Below are 26,924 nucleotides of genomic sequence, written 5' to 3'. Positions count from 1 at the left end.
CCGCTGCCACCAGAGCCAGGCAATGAAAACCAGCCTGCCGACTTCCCAAATTGCAGTCACGCCTTGACTCGAGACCTGTCAAATTGTTAAATACGCCACACGCCTTAAAATGGGATTTGAAAAATTTTTGAAAACTTTGCCTTATTGCTACGTAAACAGAAATGAAACTAAAACTGAGTCAAAAAAAACCCTCTCTCCTACTTGTGAACAACCTTTTATTAAATTCCAGGGTATGTTTCCACCCAACTTAAAGAACTGATGAACAACCAACAGTAACACTACTAGATTTCCTCCATTTTCTTTCAACCTTTGCCTTTTTAATTATCTATCTATAGGTATGTGTGTGGTGAATAATGGAATTATTTTTTTTTTGTCCATTATATACCAACCCCTTTGATCTATAAAGAATATTAGTGATACAGTCTGTTCAAAATTTAATTCACAAATACTGGTGGTAGCCGCACTAAATCAATTATTCAGAAAGGCACAACAATTAACAATATACATTTTCACATAACAGTCCCTGTTAATTATTAATAACTCAGGTACATGCAATTAATTTGTAACAAAAACTGTTCAGTACTCTCATCTGTACAAGGATAAGTCTTCCCTCCTACACATTTGGGTATTTATAAAGTCAAATGGGTCACATTAATAATTTCACCATCAACAATAGCTTTACAAGTAACTTAAACCAGCCAAATGTATTTTCCTTTTATTTCTATTATTTCAAGGCCTGAGTCATACCTGTACTGTATGTACTGACCTGTAAATTGATAAATGAAACATATAGTCTTCTTAAGAATCTGGCAACCAATTTGTTTTCTTCAATACAAGTAACAGATGAACTCCATTTGTTCTGTTCACTTAGCCAGTCTCCCAGCGTTAAGGGTGAAATGCTGACTACCAGGAGTTCTGACAGTGATTTAAGCAGAGCCAGGATTTTACCTTAAGTATTTAACTATATATTTTTTTTTTTTTTTTTTTAAACTAGGCTATATTGGAGACATGAATTCATATGTTTCTTTCTGGTCTAGTTCTACGTTTAACGACAAGGAAGGGGGAGCAAGGGGAAGAAAGGTGGTGGAGAGTACAGGGAAACAACTGCACAAAATCAAAAGCAATACCAGCTTTTAATACCCACAATACAGATTTGCAAAATTTGTACAACAGGTGCTTAAACTTCTGATTTCAGCCTGTAATGACCGAGGCCTTCATTTTAAAAAAAGCCATTTTCTACTTCAGATATATACTTTCAGAATGTAAATATTAATACTGTAGAAAAATATCATTATTTTGAGGACTCTGCAGGGCATTAAATCAGGTTAATAGCGGGACCATTCGTGAGATTGCAAAAAGCGACATGTGTTGTTCTCTGCAACGCTTAATGGAGGCAGCAACCCTTTCTAGTTCTGTGGTGGGAATTAATCTTCCAAGTTATGGTGGATTAATTTTTATTTGTAAAATTGTGTTTATTTGCATGTGCAATGTACTGACGTTGTACACACCTGCTCCACACACAGTGTTTAACAAAATGCAGCAGGATGATTGAAATGAAAAACAGCTAGCTAAATCCCTCAAATACAAAAAGTATTGAAATCCTGTTGCAAAGTCTTTTTCTTAAACTCCTTTTATTCTAAATCCTTTTAATTCTGTCATATAACACTACAGCATTTATAAAAAGCTGAAAATCCTGACAAATCACACAATTAAAGTAATGAAAACTGTCCTTCCTGCCAACAAGGCACCACCTTATCTACAGCTCCATTTAGCTAAATGACGTATGTTTTAATAAAAAAAAAAAAAAAAATTGTAACTTCAGTTAGTATACTTAAACCCGAAAAAAAATATCTGTGGCTAAATGAAATTTCATACAAATCAACATTTAGAACTTTATGAAGTCAAAAGGTTATCCACACATAAGCTGAAAGCGGCTTACGTTCTGTACCTCTGATGAAACTGTGAATAGCCAGGGCTTGGGCCTTCCAAGGCCTCCCAATGATGCCAATAACAATGGCAACAACAGCACCACGCCTTTTTGAGGAATAAAAATGAAACCCCAGTGATCTTCACAGGAACTCAAAAGCCACCCAAAATTATGAAAAGTATCCTCATTTCCCTTGAGTAAGAACTGCATCGCGGAACTATCAAATTCTGACCTATTTAGCAATAGCATGTATGGAGTATATTTTTCTGGTATGTAATTCCACTGATCAGCTTCCATCACAGCCATTTATTAACGCAGTGCATCTCCTGTTCAACTAAACCCCTCTTAATTCTATCTGTTACTTGAAAATTGTGTGGCATTTGTGGTCCTGCCCCGTGTCAGTGTAGTAGCCGACCACTATCTGGAAATCCATTAGCCCACATGGCTGGCATTCACTATGTATGGTTTTCACTCCCTATTTTGCTGCCGCTTTTTTTTTTTTTGGTGGGGGATCAGGGGCAGAATCTTTCTTAACATTCCTTATCACTTATTGAACACAAATACAAAAAAGCATACGTGCTACTTTCAACAGAAGTGAAGAGGCTCGAGCCAGTCCTAAAAATAGTGTGTGAATTCCTTCCTCAGCTTCAGGGTAGCATCTATAAACGCTCCATTTCCTGCACAGATAAGCTCTAACTGCATTACTCAATACCATGCCCGATCGATGGCACTGTGGCTGCTGTCCTCATCTCAGACCTTCAGGTGCTCCTCCAGGATTAATATTCTAGACCATAAGCATCACGTCTATCTCCCTTAACTCCCAGCAGCACCCAGACATTTCAAGTTTCCAAGGCCCTCTCCAATACCTACATCATCATACCGGTTTCTTAGCATCCCCCAAAATTATCACCCTAGAACCCCTTCAGCTCCAGTCGATTTCCGTATCTCCTGCCTCCTCAGCCCGTTCGACCCTCCCATTTCTGAGACAGACAGCAATGCTGCAAGAAGCAGCGGTGCCTGGAGAACATTTTCTTGGCGGTTCTGTACAGAAAGTTGTCTTTGCTGCACCGCACCACAGTTATATTCTCCGATAACCATGTAGCTTCTATATGAGAAAAACCCACAAACGATGACCTTGAAACATTCGCAAAAGAACAATGTTTCTAGAGTCACGCATTAGAGACAGATAGAAATATTTTATTTTGATTGAAATCTTGTTCGGAAAACTTAAAAGACGCATCAGTCTAATGCGGTGAAAGTTTAAGGTCTAATAAGCTAAAGCATTGACTTGATGTGGACAGAACTGCAACGGTGGCATACAGGTCAGTCCACACAGCTTCAAAGAAATTAGCATTTTAAAACAGTCATCCTCTAAAATTTTTCCCTATAGTGTCTATAAAAGGCTTACTTGCTATGCTCGAGAATTCTGTTCTGTAATTTCTATAATCCGCAGACATTAAACATTCATTATACCCTAGCAACCCACAGAAGAGCTACAGAACACCAAAACTGAAACGCACACCTGCACGACCCACTCGCACCAATCCAGGTCTAGCTACCAACTGCTACTGCTTGTTCAGCTTGGAGGGCTAGTTCCCCTGCTAGGCGTACCGTGCAATTATTTTGGCCTTCGGGGACTTAAAACCACTAAGCCACCCAAGTCGTTGAATATATACAAAACTCACATCTGCCTTCCTTTAGAAAGCAACCGAAATATTATAGTTCTTTTTAAGCATACCTGCACGTAAAGCTGAGTTAGCTTTTGAGGTTCAAATTTTATTTTCCCAAAATCAAAGATGTAAGCAGTAAAGTACAGAGTTAAATCTGCTGCAAAATTTATACTTTTAACAGTATTTTCAAATTCAAAAACAGATTTTCAAATGCAAAACTACTCTGTGTCCCAATTAATTTTAGATTTTCAAGTTAATTCTATTTTTCAACCCTTCATCCATAAGGTTCCCTTGGTTCATAGTTGTTTTAATCATAGTACCTCTGATTTCTTTCTTTTATTTCCTTTATTTGCCTTTTTTTTTTCCCACTATCAGTCAATTTGACTAAGCAGTCAAATTCACTGAGAGATATAGGACTATCAGGCCACCTTTTCTGCAAGCAGCATAGTCTAGAAAACAGCAATCATGGAATCACTTTGGTTGGAAAAGACCTTTGAGATCATCGAGTCCAACCTTTAACCTAACCCTGCCACCCCACCACTAAACCCTGTCCCTAAGCACCTCATCTATCCTTCTTTTAAATACCTCCAGGGATGGGGACTCGACCACCTCCCTGGGCAGCCCATTCCAGAGCCTGACAACCCTTTTGGTGAAGAAGTTTTTCCTAATGTCTAGCCTAAACCTGTCCTGGTGCAGCTTCAAACCATTCCCCCTCATCCTACCATCTGTTACCAGGGAGAAGAGGCCGACCCCCACCTCACTACCCCCTTCTGTCAGGCAGTTGTAGAGTTGTAGAGAAATTAGTTCAATTCACTAGGGGAATTTATTTTCATAATGCTGAGACACAGATAGAGGTTTCAGAGACAAGGACTGACCTAACCTTCAACACGAGCCAGTCACCATGTACCCTTTACCCATGAACTGCCACACACAGTGCCATTCCTGCAGCTTGGCCTAATTTCTTGATCAACTTTTCAACTATGCAAGCCTACCTTAATAAATGGGATAGCACAAGGCGGAAAGCAGGTATTTGGCCAGGGTTTTGTAAAATGACCTGGGATAAGTCATGAAAAATGGAAGACTAACTCACTTCAGAAAGCAGCAATATTCAGATTTTGTAGGAAAAAGAACAGCAAAGCTATCTGAGGTAAATGTATTATTTCCTTAGCGCTGGTTCACAAGTATATATGCAACGGACTGCAAAATGAAGTCAAAACCACAATAAATTTTTAAAAATACTGTAAGAGTTCTGAATTTGTTTTATTAGTGACTTCCCAGGTCAAAGAACATACAACTACTTCAGAAAACCTAAATAAGTAATATTTCTAATGTTTCTATAAATATCTCGGAAATGCTCATCAAAAGAGAAAACGGAAAAGACAAAGGTAGGAATATCCAAGACAGAATACTTAATATACAGAACTCAAACTCAGTATCATTTCAGTTCTATAAGTACGTATCCATGCCATCAGCTGCCTCACAAAAATGAGAAAGGCATCATCTAGAGGAAGTGGTGAAAAATTAGAAAACACGTTAAACAAAGAACATTAATAATTAGGTTAGTGTGGCTAAACAGAGCCATTAGGTGTTATGTGAGAGGAAGCCCAACACAGAGAACTGAAGTAGTACTGCAGGCATCACAAATTTGCATCATATAAAACGGAGAAGGAGGGGGGGGTTACTGCCCCCCGATTTTTGCTTGGTTCTCTCACTATCATTAACTACAATCACGTTACCAACTGTAGTTTCCTCTTCACAGAGAAGAGGAGCTAAATCTAACTGGCAGAAGTCCAGCTTTCTTTTGTATCTACCACTTAATATTTTCTCCCTTCTAATAATCACAAAGTCACATCAATTTGTCTTCAAACACATCTTCGCATGCTCTTTTATCTGAAGAGACGGAGAAATCCAGAGCTCAGAAAGCCAGGCATCTGAATACATATAAATAAGTACTAAACTCAATCACAGCATACAGATTTGAAAGTGTAGAAGAGCTAGGTGAGTTAAAAAGCCCGTGCTAAGCAGATGGCCCAGCAGATAACGCAGCATGTGGCACGCAAAGTGCCAGGACTTACTATTCTTATTTCTAAGACTGACAGCATCCAGACATTCATATTCTGAATATTAGCCATGCAACTTTATCTCCTCTCTTAAGCCCAAAATTTGGTCACAGTGTAAACCTTCACTCTCCAAAAAGGCCATTTATATTGCAAGCTGTAGAAAATAATCAAAGCCATATCTACTGTTGAGGGCAACAGTAGATATTCTCTGTCCACAGAGAAGGGTCAATATCTCCATTTTTCCGTGTTATGTACAGAAATCTCTCGATTCTTCACAGACATCTTATCCAGGCTGCAGGCCAACCATGCCACGGACACAGAGACATCAAAGTGCTGCAGTGCTGGGCCAGGTCAGGTATTACCTGGTTTGTCAGCTCAGACAAAACCCTGCATCAACATTGCAGTACAGCTGCCAGGTCAGAACGGTTCCAGGAGCCATTTAACTGCTCTAGCGTGGCACAGAGCCTGAACTAACAAACCTCACCGGATCTGAGCTGGCAGCATGCAAGGCCAGCTCCAGATACTGCACCACGTTCCTGCTACTAGGGCCACTTATAACCCGCTAAATCAGATTTGAGGAGGTCTCCTTTGCAATAAGCCAGCATGAAATAAGCCTGTGTGAAATAACTCTTTTGAAACAATGCTTTATTATGCTACGAAGCACACGATGCAGCAGAGGATCTAACATCAAAGTAGTATAGTATTTTAACAAAATAGTTGACAAACTATTAAGTTCTGCTACTGTAAAGTCACCAAGTTAAAACCACGAGCTTTCCTTTCACACCTGGGAATGAGCTGCTTATCACAAACTAAGATCTGTTTCTAGGAACGTGCCAAATCCATCCACCGAGACTCCTATTTTCAATAATTCCCTTTTTGCAGCTTTACAGTAAAATGGTGTTTGAGCCTTCTGATGGTAATCAGCTTCTCCTTTACAAATTTCTTTTATTTTGCTCAGAATCATTGAGGCTCATGTGTTCGTTATCTAAGGCCTCTTATTACAGCTTTACTTTTATCTGATTCCAGATACTGGTCAATGATATGCTCATGTACTTTTAAGCAAAGATTTATTTAAACCAAGCCATGTAAAAAGAGACCAAAAAATGTTTTTAAAAGGTTTGACCTAATTTAATATGAGCTAATTTGAATAGTTTTCCAATGTAACAACTATCATTGCCTGATGCTAAATATATGCAATTCAGAGACAGAAAGAGAGCAAGTGGCTGAAGGAGTTCATAAGCAGTGTAACTCACTCGATAGCAAAATAGTGCTTTGATTTTTCAATCAGAAAAAACAGACCTTAGGTCCTTCAATTAAGTTAGTTTTCATTTACACTTCTTTCTCCTCTTTTTTTCCTTTGAATGAGGAAGGGGCATAGACATCCATTACTTAATGACACATATAACAGCAAAAAAACCATAGCTCATCAGGAATTACGCACCGTTCCCATAAACGGAATAAAAGGCACAAAATGCTTGTGAAGTATTTTGCTTTAAATTACTTTAACCCATAACAGCTACAGAACCACATACACACATACTTCCTATATTCCTCTGCTCAGGAAATCACTGAGACAATATAAAATGGGCCCATTAAACCTTTAACATCCTCCATTTACTTTCTTTGAAACATTCAAAATTATTATAATTTACTATTTTTGTAATTAAAATTTAAACAATGAGATTTTAGGCTTTTTTAGTTCACTAATTAATTCATAATGTACTAGTAGAATTTGTAATCCAGCAGCACCCCAAAAAAATGTGGTCATACCAGAAGTACATTCTTTTCATCTGTGAAGTAAAACATGGCAACCAATTTAAACTACAAATACCACTCAGCAGCCGTACAGAATGCCTTGCCCAGTTGAAGTTACAGGGAGAGAAGATAAGCAAAACGCTGCCGTAACCAAAAATGAGCCAGGACGCCAACACATCTTAGGCCTTTAACAAGTCTACAATCAGATTTTGTGTTTAGATGGAACAGTGTCTTTTTTTTTTTTTTTTTAAAGGGAATTGCTTGGTTATGCATAGTTGCTTAAATTTTGCAGCAAGCTCTTCCAGGGGGTTAACTCAGAATTTCCGAAACAATCCTGTTTACCAAACCAAGCAGCTCGTCTTAGAACTTGATAAAACAGTATTTAAGCAGTAACAGAGAGGAGGTGCCTATCGGTATTCGAGGGATGATAATAGAAGTTCAACCACTAAAGAGGTCAAACTGTTTGAATAAGTTTACATAAAGTAAGTAGAAAGGAAACAAATTAGAAGCTAGTACTACCCCAAAAAATAAATTCCATTTTCTTGTTACTTTTATTGGAGTGGAAAAGTTTTAAAAACATCCAAAAAAGCTGTGATTGCTAAACTTAATGCATGCACTAGCAGACTATCTAGATCATTTCACAGCTTAGAAAATACTTGGTATTTTATTCATTAAAAATATTTAAATAGAAGGATATTTTCTCTTTGTACAAGCTATATTACTTAGATCAACTAGCTCTTGCATTATCTTACTTATGTTGTTTCTGGTTTGGCTCCTGAATGGGTAAAAGAAAAAAAAAAAAAAAAGACATACTAACCTCTAAAGAGTTTAAGAGTTTAGAAGGGCATCTCGTTCTGAATAGACTTTACAATCCACTAGAACAGGAGTTTTTAATAAACATTAATAATTTCTAGATCTATTGCCATCAGCCATCGCCTTGCTATAAAAATTCATTTCAATATTATTTTATATCAATACAATATTGGTAATACATATTTCCAAATAGAATTGTTGACATCTGCGGACCGATCTCCGAGCACAGATGTACCTCGATATCCTCTAAACTACAAGGGAAGCAGCATCGAAGCTGAAATCTGAAGGTGAAACTGGAGAAAGCACTGGATTGCAGAGTAGGAGGAAGAAAAGGGTAAGCAATGCTTGTAGAAAGCTATGATGAATGTGACAGTTTAAAACAAATGGAAAAATCTACATATCAGGTTATAGCAATGATTTGGACAGAGAACTGTAAAAAAAGTTATGTCTAATTATGAATCATATAAATATATACTTACTGATTTGTGGAGCTGGTAAAATCCGTGCAGCTCGAACTGGACCATGGCGGACAGAAAACAGTTCCTGAGCTTCACCACTGATCTGCAAAATGAACATACAATGTAACAAACCATGCATTTATGAAAATACACGTATTTATAGATACGATAGATACTAACATAAGTACTATATGTTATATTACTATATAATGTATTCTATCTATTGTATATTATATGTAGATAGTAATAACATAGATAAGAAAGTAGGTAGAAAGACATTGCACAGAGGTAGGTTAGAAAGTAAATTGGTAAGACATTGCCTCTCTAACCAACCATCTGCAATTTCTCTAAGTGAGAATATCTTCGAAGTCTTGAATAAATAACACAAATTATAGCAAAGATGGCCTGCCTCTAGAAACGCGTGCCTTCAACTGTGTGGATGAGATACTAGCACTACCTACTATTAGTACCTATACATGTTTTAAAAGAAACACGACTTGAGAGTTGACTGCTGACTAAAATTAACAAAAATTCAAGGAATCTGAAACACAAGCATTTATTGTACACAGCGCATGTTTCAAAAAAAAACCCTCTAACTAACCAATGATCAAGAGTGGCAAACATCAGTAGTAAAAGATCAGGGAATTTGATATATTGGTACATTCTATATTCTCCAGGTGTGAAAATTATGTTTAAAAATAGGGGGTCAAACTAATTAAGTTTGTCACTAATGGCAATCTTGAAGAGATTAAACCAGAAGCAGTTAAGAAGAATTTCCAGACTTCCTGCAAATGGTCAGTCAGAATGCACTTTCATAACTGCCTGGTAATGGATCCGATATGGAACGTCAAACTTCAGGAAAATGGCAAACATTATGAAGCTCATTTCCAAATAACCAACAACTTAAAACAGATGTAATGAGACCAAGAACACAGCCAACATGTTGGCATAAAGATTTGCCAAACAAGCACTTTACAATATCAGAAGCGAATACAATTTGGAACAAGGTCCTTATGAATCAATAAGCTATAAATCCAAGTTAGCTTTTTGAAATGTCATTTTATAGTTGTTCCCATTTCTTTCTGCACTTCAGATCACACATTCAAAAAGTTAAAATACTACTACTGTTTGACCAACAAATCACAAGTATAGCACTTCAGGCTCTTAGTTCTCTTCCAGCCTTAACCCCGAGCCTCATTATTTATTATCGCTGCTTTAGATAACGTGGGCAGAATGAAACCCACCCCACTGAAGCACAAGTCTTACACAAGATTACTCCGAAAATACCACTTACTACAGAGGTAGCCCATCATTCTGTAAACAGCAAGTAAACACAGAACGTCGTGCACTACTGCTTTTCCATATTACACCTGGAACAATATTCAAACGACACAAATTTGGGGAAATAACTTTCTCAGCCATTTTAGATTTGCAGACAGCTTGCAGCTCCGCACCGGTGTGAATCAATATTACTGTCAATGATGTGATCCGAGTTATTCCTGATGGACACAACAGTGTTAAAACTGTAATCAATATGAGAATTAATCCCTTACTCTACTCTGCTCTTATTTTATTAGGCAGATGTTCCAATCATAGCAGATTCTCCTCTTCCAGCTAGCAGCATCATCTGACCAACATACAACATCGCAGTACTCCAGCTTTTGTAAAACAAGTTTAATTTTCCCTCTGGGACAGCTAGAGGCCTCTGCTCTGAAGAGCTTGCTGACCAGATTCTATACAAGACAAAAGAATGATGATCAGAAATCAACTCAGTAAAGGTTTGCTGATTGTTTTTAACAGATCATGAGTTTGGAGGACAGTGGGGGGGAGGTGGGGGAAGCACACAGATAACATCTGCATCCAGAAAAGACAGCTTGGAACATAGTAGGGTGCAGCTAAGCAGAAAATGAGAAAAATTAGAGAAAGAGAGACAGACAAAGAGATGAAAAGAGATGAAGACAGCAGCGTGTTTTCTATTCATTGGTACACACCAGCTCTATGAAAAGGGAAAGGAGGAAACGGAGAAGAAGAAAAAAATAAAATTTAAAAAAAAAAAAAAAAAATGAGGCTTTGGAACTATTATTATTGGCAATTAAAGATTTTTTCCCCCCAAAATCATGAAAATGCTGTTTCACATGCACATCAATGGCTATGAATGAAAACAAGAGGGAAAAGAACTAGCATAACAAAAGTATGGAAGAAGTGATTCACATAAAAGAATCCAACCCAATTCAGTCACCTCCTTCCACTTTTTAACTATGCCAGCACATCAGCTCTAACTCCAACCTACTTCAAATAAAGTTATAGCCCCAAAAGTTAGATACACTAAGAAGGCCAAACCTCCGTAACTCAGTTTCTGCTCTTAAATATACTGAACTCCAGAGAGTATGTTTATTCAGCCTGTGATGCCAAGACCTGGTAGAGCTTAAAGTGGAGATTTTCAAAGAAAAGCCTAGAACATATAAATACAAATGAAGTTTATTTGTACTTCAGCACCTAACATCAAAACCCCAGCCCAGCTCTTTCCATGCATATAATGCTTTTACTTTTTAATAATTAATATTCATTGTTTGAAAGATAACTATTTTATTTTATACCGGGTGGAAATTACAGAAAGGAAGGTTAAATAGACTAACCAAAGCCACAGGATCAGACTGACAAAGACGAGATTATAGGTAGATAGCTCCTAACTGTTTGGAGACCACTGCCAAGTGTAATACTGTAGTGTAACATGTCCTCTCCTCTCAGTCTGTGTAGGGGCATGGAAGAATAGCCATTTAAGGTCAGTTTGAAATGCAGACTGAGGAAACTGTGCAGAACTAAGAAAAAAAAAAAAAAAAGCAAGTAAGTGTTCAGGTAACTTCAGCCCCCTGTACAGCTCATGTACTCAGCAGGTTATAGGCTATTGACTCCCAGAAGCCAAAAAGGAGCAAATTTTAAGATATACGTCCACTGCAGATTTTGTAATGAAAATACAAGATGCCACCCAACCACTGGCATCTCATTTGTAAAGAAAAAAAAGTCAAATTCAGTACAAAGCACCAAGAAGTTTACAAAAAATCTGGATGTGACACTACAACATGGACCAGATTAAAACACCAATACTTAATTGATTATAGCTCCATAAAATAACAGTTTTCTTGAGGGATTTATTTTTTTTTTTAAGTTCTATGTCCTTAACTGTTCAACAGAAACAGAAAATCATCGAAGGCATTGGACTTTGTTGTATGCCCTGAATTAGCAAGAATTTGGTTGTTCCTCTGGTTTGCTTGGCATTGAAAAATGCATTAGGGCTTCAGAGTTCAAGATTTTCTTTGACTTATAATTAACACTACCACCAGGAGAAGCTTCTGCTATTTGCAGTCTTATAAAATTCTGAATTAACTGTGGCTGATGTTAATGCCCTTCATTTATCTATATAAAACATAAAACTTTATTACCATTGCTGAGGCCACATGTATCAATTTTGACTGAAAGCACCATCTTCAGAGAGGAGAGATTATATAGCCTGATCTTCCTGCCCGTTCAGGCCTTATCTCACTCCTGAGACAGCCAGCATAGACAGCCAATCTTTTCTGTGAATGGGACACTTATTCCATTAGGAACTAAAGCGGGACAAGGAACTGCATTTAACACAAGCCCAGCCCCATCGCTAAATGGCTAACAACTTTGTTGCTGCCAGTTTGGGTGAGATGTGGGCTGGCAAGTATAAGTAAAAGGCTCCACATCCCATTACCAGTCCCTTGAGCCTACACAGTCTCACAAGCATAGACAAAATATAAATAGATTTCATGAATTGAAAACAGAGCTTTAAATTCTTCAAAAAGCACCTGTGAAAAAACTAGGCTGTGGCTGCCATTTTGGATTTGATCCAGCTAAGTAGCGAGTCCCTATGGCAGCTTTCAAAGCTCTTAAAAGTTTTTCTTTCCCATTCCAAAAGCCAAGAATATTTCCAAACAGGTTTCAAGAATTGAATATTAAGCTATAAAAGCAGCTTCAGGTACTTGTTCTATGAAAGAGCGGATCCAAAATGACGGCTCCAAGCTGGTCTGATAGAACATTTCAGCTTTCCCAGCGCCTGGTATCAAACCACAAGCCCCAGACCTACATGGGAGGCTGCAAGCAAAGAACACGCCGATTCAAAACCCGGGCCCCAACGAAGTCTTCATCGCTCTCTTCCAATAACGACAGATTGAAAAAGAGCAAGAACTCCTCTCTCCTCCTCTCAGACGTCTTGAGCTACTGCTTAAAATACGACAGACCAGAAATCTGGAGCACTGCTTAATTTTTGATGACAGAGCTTTATTGTTTGGAGCATACCAGTTTGCACCCATAAAAAAACAGAACAAAGGAAGTTTTGTTCACACTAAGGATAACTAATAGTTTCCAACCATAGAAAATGGTTTTCACATGGGGAAAAAAGAAGAAAAAGTCAAACGTACACCAAACTGAAACAAAGTTCGGAACTCAACGTTTAAACTACTGTGCAACTATATAAAAGCAAACTGCTTGCGTGTTAAAAAACTGTCCCAGAGCACAGGGAAGATATCAGGTTGTTGGGTTTGTTTTTTTTTTTTTAATACAATAAATGTTTTAAATATGATCTAGATTATCATGATACGGTGTTCTAATATGAACATAAGCAACTGACAGATACCACCACAAAATACTGTTTGATATAGTCACGTTGGGTTAAAGACTATCACCTGCCATCTTGCTACTGAGAGAATAAGGAAGGACTGTGAGTAAAAGGACATTTTTTATCATTTTAGTTTAGAAATTCAAAGTCTGCTTTTTCTTTCATTCAAAAAAAAATCTGTGATTATGTATATAAGAATTCAGATGCTCAAAGAATGCTACAGACATCTACACTAGTGACTGAATTAAGTACAAAATTTCACCTAGTATTTAAAATTATGACAACACTAACTGAATTTAAAAAACAATGAAAGCTTAGAAATGGTTTTGGTTACAGTTTCCTCAGTGTTCTCACTTTATTTGTCATATGTTTTGAGGAGTTTTAACACGAGCAGGATGCAGGTTCCCTATAAAATTCTAATTTGGGGGACAGTTCCACATTGTTTTTAATCACTTCATTTCTACAAAAAGAATGATGCAGGCAATGTTGGAAGGAGGCAGAATACGGGTAAAAATACCCTCCATGAGTCTTCATTTTAGCTTTGACCCCATCCAAGGAGAGCCACATGGAACACCGTTTGGACTCTTCTGACACCTCTCACCACGTCCTTTTCAAAGGTTGTTGCATGTGCTTTTTTCCCTACTGATGTAGGGTACAATCAGAGTTTAAAATTAAGTTCCAACAGTCCTGCAGCCACTTAATGACTGTGAAAACCAGAAAGTTCTTACATATTGCTATCATCTGCGGTGTAAAAAACTAAAGCCTCAGAAAGTGATTTGCATAGATGTTTTGTACAGTCCTTGGCAATTTTCAGAGTTACTAGGTCAGGTCATTACACCATTTTTCCAAGTGGCTAATACAAGCCTTAACAGTGGTACCCTCTATCAGGAGGAGGTCCGGGCGGGGGAAGGATCGCAGCTTACCGTGACTAGTCCTTTTCCCAGCTCTAGAAGAGGAAGAATTACAAAGGGACTAGGAAGACAGCATCAAAACCCCAGCACACAGCGCTTTTGATGAACAGTTGAGAAAACAAAATGGCACTGGCACATCAGACTTACCATATACATCCATCTATACATCCACATCCACACACCATCTGCTGTACAACTGCAGTTCTAACAACTTAAAAATCATAGTAGTATTGGCAGCAGCATTTGAAGAAATTTAAGGTCTGGTGGTAAGTACAGAAATGGCAGCACACGATGCCATCCTCGTCCAACGACTCCTCTGCATTCCAGAGGTCTCCCCGCGGAAGTCACCTACCATATGGGCTGACGCATCCCGGCAGTCTGTGGCAGCATCCTCATACCTCAGCCTCAAAGTATTTTTCACTAAATATACAGCTGCGCTTGTTATGAAAAGTTCCCTTTGGTAGTTCTTACTTCATTCGACTCTACCTTGATCGTTCTTTTTTAAGTGTATTATGAACCATTATATTAAGATGATTTTTCTACTTCTGAAGCTTCCAGCGTACAATGAAAAAAAAATTATCTGCCACAAAACCAGCCAACATGCATTTCCCTGAACAGCAACATCTAGAACAGATACTCGGAAACCACATTAGGCAGAAACCAGTTCCAACTGTATTTGAAACATGAAACTGGAAGCAAGGGAAAAACAAATTCCAAATAAAACACAAAACTACACTGCACAATTATCAAATAGGAACTTCTAGTCATACTTTTGTATATCCCCAGATTTCTCCCCACTTAGTAAGGCATATTTTAAGAACACTTTTAACCTTCCCACCCCCATTTCAAAACAAAGATCAAAGAAAAGTCATTTGGATGGACACCTTCCGCTTCTTATGCAATACAGATTTAGACACTGCACTTCAAAACCCCAGCCGTTACTTCAGCACCCAGCAGTCCAAACATTATTTTAGTCCTTTGAAGCAGCCCTAATGGTATCTTCCATTTGCAAGTAACACGTCTGTAGTCAAAGATCTTACTCCAAGGAGATGTTAATGTGAAACCACTCAGACTGCAGAGAGACACGCACTCCTGGAGGCAGACTGCGAAGGTGTTTAGAAGTCAATGTAACACCATTACGGAGAGTGTCAGCTTAGAAGCTGTCATAAACACTTCATAATCACTCAGACACAAACTGGACTGCCTGCAACACATTACTTTATTAAGTGCTGAATAGAGGTTCGATTGTACGCATAAAAAGCACAATGCCACAGATAATAGCCTTACTGAGTAGATTTTCACATAAATGTCAAATTGTTGCTGTTTCAGATTGAAAGGTTTTTAAACTAGAGAGATCCTTTTTTTTTTTTTTTCTCTTAACTGGAATAACGTTGCTTAATTACAAGCTAAATGCTCAGCAAGATAGGAAGAAAGGTTTGTATAATACCAAAGGGCACAAAAAAGTGGTGCCAAATAAACTCTACTTATTTAAAGTCAGTCACATAACTGCCAGATTTGATTTTACTCAGACTATGTAAGCAAAAAAAATGCGACTGAGAAACAACAACGTGGAAAAAAAAATCAGGTTATGTTACCTCCAAATTTGTGGGATATACAAATCCTGCTCTGAAAAGATATTTTAAATTTATATTAAAGATTATCAAGCTGAGAAACTCCCCAAGACCATCTTACTAACAAAGGAACCATTCCAACATTGAAATTATACTAACACATACAAATTGCACAGGTTGGAGCTGTACCTCTCTGGATGTGATCTCAGAATTTCACCGAATATATAAATGAAAGGCTGGCAGAGCAATGCAATATCTCTACATTTGACATTCCTAAGATGGATGGTAAAATATTTCCACATTTGGCATTTTTTCCATTTCACTGGTCTCCCCCTTTCTCCCCCATTAAAAATACCTCTGCAAAAAATGAATGACACAAAGAGAAACTGTCCTGCAATTTCATTTTTCTTCTTTTTCCTAAAATATTAAATACTATCAAAATCGAGGAATTATGAAGAAGTGAAATATATTGGGGAAAAAAAAAAGACAACCTGGCTGTATCAACCTACTGAAAGAGAAGGTAACATCAGGTATTCTGTGGCCTAACTTGTGGCTAATTCAGACACAAGAAGGGAAAGAAAAAAAAAGAAAGAAGAAAAAAAGAAAAAAAAAAAGAAAAAAGAAAAGAAAAAACCCAAAGAAAACCCCTCTTTTCCACTAGGAAACATGGATAAGTTACCTTGTACTACCTGCCCAACAGTACCAGTAAGCACACTTATTCCACATAAGCCTGGATAAACAAAGTAGTTTAACTCGCCATTTGTTAGTAATCTCCATCAAATTATTTCATGTTTACTGCAGCCTACCATGGGGTAAGAGTTTAAACGCAGACGGTTAATGCAGAACAGGTTACAGCGAGCTTATCTGTACACGTACCAAAGAACTGAGACTCTCCCCTTTCAACTTGCTTTCCTTATACATGTAAGATCCCATCTCAGAACGGATTTCTCAAGGGCATTGGTACAGATAGCTCTGACAGAGACACTCTCTCCTTCAGACACAGAAAATCACTTAAGAGAGATGCACAGAGCTCTCCCCCAACCACAAAGCAAGGGCATGTTACATACACACACGGAAAGGAGAAAAAAAAAAAACCAAAAAAAAACCCACACACCAATCTCTGCTAGACGCAAAAATCTTATCATAGTGTCCAGGACAAGCCCTGTGTCAACACAAAGTACTTCCATACATTTTTCAGAAAGCATGCATTCATTTGGATAAGAACATATCAGCAGGTTAAAGCAAGCTGCTTTATAAAAATTCTTTATCTTAAGTCTATGTGACCACTCACAGTATCTTAACTAATTGATCAACTTGTGCTAGAACTGCTGGTACGGCTGCAGTTGTGCTTCCTCTCTTAGCTCAGGATCTTAGTGACACCTAATGTTTGTTTTCTGTAATACACTTCAAAGAACAAAGCAAAGCCTTTCTGGACCATTTTAATAATCTGATTTGTACACTAATACAAAAGTGACCAGTCTTCAAAACAGTGTACAAAACTAATTATGTACTGTAAACCCATTTTTTAGTATTCAAAGTCATTCCAGTGTAAGGCAAATTAAAAAAAGTGGACAAGCTACCTTTGCCGTGCTGTACACATTTCTACTCTAAAAAGATAAAATACAAAACTAATCCAAATACATGTTTTGCTCCATTAAAAATGAAAGCATGAAAGTTAGAATTAGGTGTAGTTTCTCAGGACATATTAGTTAAAATATTCCTAAATTTTGGTTGAAGTTCCTAACTTTTAGTAAAAAGTTACTAAATACCAAAATTTAATAAAGCATACTAGGTCACACTTCATTTCTATTAAATCCTCCTTCAAATGCAAAAGCTCAGCAGTTTTTTCCTTCCTCATCTCCAGCTAACAATATTCAATCAAGAAGGGAAAAGCCAGCTCTACCACACTCCAGTGAAATTCCATTTAACTTAGCTTTTGGTGTACAAATTAATATTATTTCCTATTATACGGTCTAAGCTACTGGTAGATAAACACATGTCCTACACAGCTAACCATGAAGTAATAAAACCCCCCCATATTTCTAAAAAAACCTCAATGTGTTTTACAAAGGGAAAGAACTCTATCCTCTCTACATTATTTTGAAGGACAAGGTGTTATGAGCTTTTTTTTTTTTTTAATTTAAGAATTTTATGACCTACTGTATTAAACTTTATTCTATAGTTTCAAGAAATTTGGGGAAAATTCCCCAAATTAAGACCATGTGCTCATAAACCACTCTGAAACAAACTGCAGGGTGTGTGTATGACAGCGTGAAATCAAACCCATATGCACACATAGACTTTAATAAAATTAAAATTGCAAATCACGTACATGACAAACATGTGATTGTAAAATACTATTAATACTGTCACACTTGCATTCCTGGGACAAACAAATTCTTTTCATATTTTTCCACCCTTACTCCTTTCTGTAGGTTAAAAAGATTTCTGTCCTTTCTGGGATACAAACTATTCCGTAATGTCAAACACTACTCCCAATTCAACTCTGGAAATGTACTTAACAGGAATAATTTGTAAAAAGCTCTTAAATCTGAAGGTACATGAATTCAAGTGTTTGATCTATGCTCAGTATTAAACTCAAGATAAGCAGATTACATACAAACCATATGACACTGATGGTAAACGTTGGCTCTTTCCACTCCAATAGGAAAAATTAAAATATTAAAGTAATAACACAACATTACAAACAAAAAAGCCTCTGGACAGAAGTGAACTCTGTACTTACAGGTATGCTCCAGACTTGCATTCCATCACTGTATCCAATCATCAGCAGTAACGGTGGCTCATTCCCAGTGCTATGTATTTCATGAAACTCCATATTCCTCGAGGTATCTAAATTGGGTTTAAATATCAAAGCCATTAGTAACAGGCTAGGATCAACTATGACTGGTGTCGGTTATACTAGACTGTGTTTTCTCAATGCATGTTTCTGTTGTCACAAGTAAAAGCAAGCAAAGAGGTTTAAATTTTTATGCTGGAGCAATACTGAAATATATTCTTTTAGGCAAACATACGAGATTTGTTTCACACCGAGGTTAGAAAGCATTAAAATTTAAAGTGATGGAGAAAAATGTTCTGGATTAGAAGGTGGGTCGGCATTAAATACCTCAAAAACTTCTGAAATTCTTTCTCCGATGATTAATAAAACAGGGTAAACTTTTCAAATACAGAAAAATTTGCAAAGGACCAACAAAATAAACATCAACAAATACAGAAATTACAAATTCACAGACTGATCAAAACTATTTCTAGATATTGTGTAATTAATCTTTACATCAACCTTACCAAAAGAAGAATATCCCCAGGAAGAAAAGTGCTACAGGACATAATGATCAAAATATTAAGCTTTTCTGGAGTAAAGCACTCTCAAACTACATTTTCAACCATGACGGAATGAACAAAAGCTCACTGCAAGAATGTAAGCGTGAAAGAAAGAGGGGAAATATTTAGGACGGTGAAAGAGGATGCATTCAGGCCCAATCAGACTAGGCTGCATAAAAGTAAATTTAAACAGAATATGGAAGATTCTGAAGAGGTTTTGTTGTATTGTAGACAAGAACCTAAAGAGTGAATGCCTGAGATTCTTTAAAATAAACATGAGGAAAACAAGCCCACAAGCAAGCAAATCTTAACTAGCCTAAAGCTGGACATAATGCCATGTACAGGTTGATAGGTCTTTTCTAGTTCTAATAACCATGAATTTATGAACTGGCAGCCTCTTTGCCATTTCAACAGCTGGAAAACATATAATCTTCCCTATTAACATCTTGGAAAGGCTGAAAATTCCCCATCACAGCTCTGGCTATGGTTGCTATTATTTCATCTAAGACCAGAATGAGCCTTTGCCATAGAGCTCTAGACAGGAAAACAAGACAGCAGACAAGAAATAGCGATTTGCTGAAAGACTTAAATGCAGTGCTCTCCAGAAGGCAGGCCCCCGAGTTCCCCAGCTATGACAAGCACACATACCCCAACCAACTCCAAGATGTTCAGTTAATTCAGGAAGCAACTACCTGCTAGCAGCATTCGACCATCTCTCATTCAGTCCCCAACCTTCCTTATTCCACAAAAAAAAAGGTAACTGGGATAGACAGGTAAAGCAGCTCAGATCTTAAGTGGGGATCTACTTGATACTCTTAGAAAAAACTTGTAAAAATCACTGTTTTTTCTTAAAAAGGTTGGAGATCTATTGCCTGCACTAAGTCAGCAGTCTGTGCCAATGATTTATTAATATACACTGAAAGTGATAAAACAAGTTAAAATTTAAGGATATTTTGTGGCTTTGCTCTATTATTTCCCTGAAAGACATCATGGAATCCCCTGCTCATTTTCCCCAACAGTTCTTCCTTTCTAGGTTACTCTGCATTCTATCACACCACTGAAAATACATCTGGGACCTGAACTGGATTCACAGTTAAATAACCTGGCTTTGAAATCAAACCGTAGAGAAAATAAATTCAGTCCTATGCTTTGTTTTCAACTACCTTAAGGAAAGGAAATGGATTTTTGGGAGGTGGGGTACGGATTTGCCTCTCTTCCTAAACAAGAGTTATTTTGCCTTTAGATGAAGTTGCAAGGCCTATTTGTTCTATTTGGTAGGTACTGAACAAAAGTGAAGGTGTTCACTGAGAATTTAGTCTGTCTAGAACAGGGAAATTAAATACTTGGAGTCATCAATGCTTACTGATAAAGCTGACTGAAATTATTGTACATGGACCCCCACAGAAAAAAAAAAAAAAAAAAAAAAAAAAATCACAAAACTAAGTGAGAGAAAATGAAGCCATACCATTTAAATCTGCATTTTCAAATCTGACCCAAATGATCTTCTCCTTTTCCTCTGCTGGTGGAGTACCACTGTAGGCCTGGATAAAGAGCAAAAGAGTTGAAATAAGAAAGTTTAACACCTTTTTTCCATAGGAGGGAATGTAAGTTAAAAAGGAAAGCCAGAGATACATGTATCTTACTGGCACCAGTATATCTGTGGGGTTTTGTTTCAAAAATGAATGGTTCCATGACCAACACACACCATACTAAATGCAACTCAACAAGCACGACATCACTTACTAAGGTAAAAATGACACGACATATATAACACGAGTCGCGCGGAGCAGGTTAGAAATGCCACAAGACTTATAGCAATTTAGTCAAGCTAAAATACAGTGGCTTCTACAATCTTTAGTAGTTTAGTAGTGTACAATTTTAGCAGTTGCACACTACTAAAAGCAGTGCGAGGTGGTCAGGTGAGGCCTTTTTACTTTTAAAATTCTCTTTAATTCACTTAAAAGCTTTATAAACAGGATTAAGGAAAGAAGGAGACCTTTACTACATAGTTTATTTTACTGACATGTTTTAGTTATATTTGTGACATCTTTAATACACCCATTTAAAAGTGAATCAACTGTAATTCCAGTAGAACACATCCACGTTTCAGTTCTGTGTTGTACAGATTCCCATAAAAAGATGAGATACAAAAAGAAACTGTGAAGGAGATGTACAGAATTTCCAAACTGCAAGTTTTACAGTTCTCAGGAGAAACTGTGGTAGTAAGAACGTGAGCTACAGTAGAAATACGATCATTTCCAAATGAATTATAACAAAATACTGTGCAGTACTTTGGATTAAATATGAGAAGAGCTTATATAATCACTTTATACATGCCAGAAAAGCAACAACATGAACTAAAAATACAAATTTAAAAAGTAAGTGTGGGTATTGCTTTTCAAAACAAATTGCATTCCATGCTTCCAAGGCAAACTGATTTGTAAAATAAAACACAGACTGTATCCTTTAACTACAGAGGGGAAAAAATGGGGCATGTGTGTAATGCAGCAATCTCTTAAATGAAAGTTTGACTATTTTTAATTTTGATCATAAGTCAAAAATGCATTTCACAAATCAGTATTAGTGAGGGGAACTTTTTTTTTGTATTATTATTGAGGAAATTCATGACTAACTAACCAAGGTAATCCTTCAAATAAGAACTAAGTTCCCTGAGCCTACAGACAACAAGCTGCAATGCTTCTCCACTACTGGCTACAGCTTTCCCAAAGAATAACAAAACAAAATTAGTTTCCCTCTGCTACCGAGAGGCCCATGAGCAATACAGGAGTGGTCACTCCTGTTTCATGCTGCTGCTGCCTGTGAAAACTATGACCAAGAGCAGGCATAAGCATCATAGTTGTTCTCCAGAGAGGCATATCCCAGAAATAAAGAAAAAAATAAAATAAAATAAATTTAAAAACAGAGTGAGGACTCCTGTTTTGCAAAACTCAGCACACTGGAGAACAACAGGTTAGGCAGAGCTCCACAGCCCCACAGCAGCCAGGACACTCTGAGGCAAGTTAAGGAAGTAAGATAAAAGAGAGGGACTAAAGGAGGCAAAAGAAACTTTCTCCTTATCAGCCAATGACAAAAGTTGAGGTGACAAAGTTGGTCTACCAAGTTTTTCCAACACCAACCAGCCAATGTTCATACGTAGATTTCCAACTATAACCCAGAAAAAAAACTATTTGTAAGAAGCAGAGCAAGTATTATGCCCAGTCTCTTCCCTCCCCAACTATTCAGTTGCCAAAATCATCACAGGAAAAGGCCGCATCCTGCTTTTTATATATTATATCTTCTTCCTGCTATTTACATTGTAAATTCAACTTCTGTGTAGCTAAGTGTTTCATTTAAATTATTACCTATCAGAGGAAATCTGTAGGCCCAGTTTTCAGATGTTATGCAGTCTACGCTTTCAAAACTCTGGTCTCAAGATTCACATTCAAAAAAACAAAAATTTTTTTGGCTTTTCAATGATATTTTGGTCCATGTGACACACATTTCAAATGCTCTGTACACCGAAAAAATAGTTTTAAAGACCTACACGTACCTGTGGCACAACATCTTGAAGAAACGTAACAACGCTTTCCATATATGACTGCTCCCTTGAAAACAGAAGGAGAATTTTTAACTACCACTCAAGTTCAGAAATGGTTATGAATGTATTATATAAGACATATCACTAGAGAAAAAACATGCATCGTCTTTAGCACAAATGAAAATACTAAGCATGCAACGCAATTTCTTAATATACTGCCAAAAACTCTGATGATATAAACAGCGGCCTAAAAGTCTGTAAAAAAGCCAAGTGATGCCTGTTTATGAAATAACTCCTTGGGGGGAAAGTGTAACATAAAATAGTCAAGAAATAAAGCATGTTCTCCACATCAGAGTGGCCAACAGGCAGTTGGAAGTTATTCTTTGGTATTTTTCTATTTGACTTGGCTATTACAACATGAAGATGAGGACTGAAGCTAAGGGCTGGAGCTCTCCTTGTGGTGCAAGTAAACTTCAAGACCTCGTCTGCGTTACGTACCGTGATGAGGTAAGCGGTAGCGCTTGGGGGCAGGAGATGGAACAAAACCTTAACTAAGAATAGTAAGGAGGTATTTTCAGATAAGATTTTATAGCTTGGGAAGCTTATTCCTTCTTGGAAGTTCATTAGCAGCAACGATTTAGAATAGTATATAGTGCAAGATACATTTGTTCTGATAGATTTAAACTAATGCTTTTATTAGCTTATCCCTGCGTGAGCGGCGAGTCTCTTGTGTAACTGCTGAGCAACGTACAACGTGGGTTGGCTGTATTAGACAGACTGTGTTGAAACCGCACAAAAAGTTTGTGCTTTCTGTAATGAGTAATACTGAAACATGCTGGCAACAACAACTAGCTTCATAAAGTCTGAAACACTTATTTTTTTTTTTAAATTAACTCTTTAGGTAACAGCTTTGACAGCCCCTAAATTATTTTTTATATTGGTAGTAATTTTTCCTGTGCTAACTCAAGATTTCTAATAGCAACAAAGAAAAATCATAAATTAGAAATCTAGATTCTTGATGTCCAAAGGTACATATGCTTTCCTCGTGCTTTCTCAAACTGTGCTGTGTAAGATTCTTAGACTAGAAATAGGAATGTTGAGTATTTAAGAAATAAGTACTCCGCCCTACACACAGCAATACAGAAGACTCTTCAAGTCAAATGCTGCAACACCTGGATCAGCTTAACTGGTTGACTCCTCTCTGAAAACAAAAATAGATCTAAACCATAATGTTTTAAATCTTAGAAAGCTTATTCCAACTCATGAAGCTTAACTGGTTGACTCCTCTCTGAAAACAAAAGTAGATCTAAACCATAATGTTTTAAATCTTATTCCAACTCATGGCAAAACTAGATTTTGTTTGGCAGTCCAGGGATTACTGCATCAAAGTTTGTCTTACTGCTTCAAGCTGAGGCCTTATAAACGAGTTGTGGTTTCCAGTGCTGATTCTTCTTTGATTTATGTAGGTCACCAAAACTGTCTTTGTATACCTTCAGAGCCCTTTATTACCTAGCAATAATACTTGTCTACAGGTATAGCATTAAATACAGCGTTTGAAGTTCTTATGTGAATGCCTACCAGCAAGAGTCACGCTGTCTTCACGTTTCAGCTCATTAAACGAGTACTTTTTTTTCCTCCCCCCCAAGTATATCTTGAAACAAAGTTGATGTTTGGGAAACGTCTTGTTCAGTGTAGGTACTCTAAATCTCTCCTAAAGTTGAAAAACTTCCAAGAAGGTATCTTTAAAGTGCTTAAAGACAACTAAACCACCACCTCCACCCACAAAAAAAAAAAAAATTCTTCCATTATTAAGAATCTAAGAGTTTAACATCAGCAGCAGAATGCTGCTGCAGGCTGCTCAACACACACAAACTCTCACCAAAAAGACTGACATTTCTGAGGTGAAAAGCTAGACCTCAAGAACAAGCCACCATATTTATTAAAACAAAAGCACAGATAATCTTATTCTTACAGTGGTTTTCTATTATTCTATTTTTAAAGCGCACTTTGAAGAACAGGTCATTACAGACAGAAATGCACTTGTTGAGAAATTCTGCAACACAAAATAATGCTTATTCTGTCACATGGCCGCCAAGACAAACCTCTTAACACAACTTTTTGTGTTATAATCATAGGTTTCTTATGCTCCCTGGCAAAAATAAAGTGAATCTTGATGTCAACATACACCGCTATCTCTAGTGGCCAACTAATAGCCGCTGAAACTGATAGCGCCAGTGAACATTTCAATATGGTGCCATTTTGCAGCAACAATTCAGCAGTATAGACATCCCCAAGAAAAAAGAAAAACTGCTACAAAAATCCTTTTACAGACAAAGACGAGACCATAAAGGTTCTAGAATGTCTTTTGCCATAAAGGTATTTTCATGTGAACACAATGAAAATAAGGACGCCCAAGCGAAAAAATGGCCTCTTACGCACTCCGACTGGAGAGAGGTAGCTTCTTCCTTTGCTCTTGTTTTTGTTCTCTTAAGCAAAAAAAAAAAAATCAGAATCCACAATTCTGCTTACCGAAGGAATTTAATGACAGGCTTATATGTTTTAATACATCCTTGTGACCAGGCATTATTAAAAAGAGCAGCAAGAAACATGCTCCACATGTTCCTTCTAGGCTAAGGAAGGAGTTTGCAACCATTGACCTACAGCTAGTACAGCGTTTGTACAGCAAACAAAACTGCGTACACAAACAACAAAACACTGCAAGATAAAGTACTCATCTTTGAAATGCACACTTTGAAGGTTTGGGTGTATTAAGCTGAAAGCATCCCATTTAGGGAGACAGTTTGACCTGCACAGTCCTAGGAGGCAGGAACGCAACATCTGTTTGCTTTATCTTACTGGAAAATACTCAGTGCAACAAAACCGTACTGTCAACACAGGCCCCCACAGCTGGCTCTGAAAGAAAATTCAGGCTAGGTTCTTCTTCTACAAGATATAAAACCACTTCAAATAAGGGCTATTCTTCTAAAACATGCTTACGTGACAGCTTGCGGACGAACCACCACTCCTCCAGTACATCGACTAGGGCGGCGGGGAGATTCTGTCGCCATTGTTTCTTCGCAGATACCTGTAAGAAACACATTTCTTTTTAATAATAATTTGTATCAGGATTATTTATTACACAAGTTCTTGACATACTCTTCAGGATGATAAAAACCTCCTGAAGAGGGAAACTTGACTGATACAAACCTGTCAGGCACCATGACCCTGTACAGCGCTTTAAAAAAAAAAAAAAAAAAAAACCAAACACACACACAACTTCTTTTTTCAGTATCTCAATCGCTACAGCTCCTGCAACGCATGTGAAAGTAAAAAAGAACACAAACCTGCTTGACAAAGTGGAAAAAATACCTCAAACCTTACATTAAAAATAGAGGTACAGGCACACAGTTATCATCAGCATTATTTAAGACTATTATTTATTAATGAGCTGTTGTCATAGAAAATAATTAAATAGAAATCATGTACAATCACAACTGCAGTGTATTGTACTCTTGAAAATCATAACGGGTTATATGAAGCTAACACAAAAAGCGTGGTGGAACACATTCTGCTTTTTTTATGCCAGCTTTTTGTGCCGCCTTCGTGTTTTTCTTCACACTTCCGTTCTTCCACCTGAAAATTCAGCGTAACATTCCTAAGAGGCAAAAAACAGCAGAGGAGCATCACAGATCCCAGCCACCTCTTCAGCCCACCATTCCTCCCCTCCACCGTCCCCCCGGGCCCCAAACCAAGAACCAGTACATAAAGTGAGAGAAAAAGCCCAATTCCCAGCGAGGTGTCAGTTATCGGCACCGTGTCTTGTTTGGGCGGCCTTCGCAGGGGCCAGCTCACGAAGGGAGGCAAGGAGAAACGCTTAGCCCCACAGAAATTAATAAGGAGGCGCTCAGCAACGCAACCCAAGTTTGACGCACCCGCCAAGCAACCTTAAAAGCAGCAACTGGCACGTGTGAGAGAAAAAGCCCAATTCCCAGCGAGGTGTCAGTTATCGGCACCGTGTCTTGTTTGGGCGGCCTTCGCAGGGGCCAGCTCACGAAGGGAGGCAAGGAGAAACGCTTAGCCCCACAGAAATTAATAAGGAGGCGCTCAGCAACGCAACCCAAGTTTGACGCACCCGCCAAGCAACCTTAAAAGCAGCAACTGGCACGTGAAGGGAACGCTGGCTTTGCATCACGCCCTAATCCCGCGGGACACCTGTGCCAGCCGCCCCCCAGCCGCCCCC

General features: G+C 37.8%; 1 protein-coding gene across 5 annotated transcripts in view; it reads right to left on the bottom strand.

Annotated features, from left to right (window-relative positions):
- The window catches only part of BCAS3 (BCAS3 microtubule associated cell migration factor), a 384,390-nt gene extending 358,624 nt beyond the window's left edge, over positions 1 to 25,766 (bottom strand). For all 5 annotated transcript variants that reach the window (XM_035889526.1, XM_009633926.2, XM_035889529.1 and 2 more), the window contains exons 1-5: positions 25,682 to 25,766; positions 22,697 to 22,751; positions 20,612 to 20,687; positions 18,551 to 18,657; positions 8,705 to 8,786 (exon numbers count right to left, since the gene is read on the bottom strand). In XM_035889526.1, the coding sequence (XP_035745419.1) occupies positions 8,705 to 8,786; positions 18,551 to 18,657; positions 20,612 to 20,687; positions 22,697 to 22,751; positions 25,682 to 25,752 (391 nt within the window). In that variant the 5' untranslated portion in view covers positions 25,753 to 25,766. The remainder of the gene's footprint in view (positions 1 to 8,704; positions 8,787 to 18,550; positions 18,658 to 20,611; positions 20,688 to 22,696; positions 22,752 to 25,681) is intronic.
- Positions 25,767 to 26,924: the final 1,158 nt, after the last annotated feature.

The sequence above is a fragment of the Egretta garzetta genome, unplaced genomic scaffold (genome assembly GCF_000687185.1).
Source record: "Egretta garzetta isolate BGI_Z169 unplaced genomic scaffold, ASM68718v1 scaffold112, whole genome shotgun sequence".
Classification (NCBI taxonomy): domain Eukaryota; kingdom Metazoa; phylum Chordata; class Aves; order Pelecaniformes; family Ardeidae; genus Egretta; species Egretta garzetta.
The sequence above is the reverse complement of the archived record's forward strand: the minus strand, read 5'-3'. Positions and strand labels throughout refer to the sequence as shown.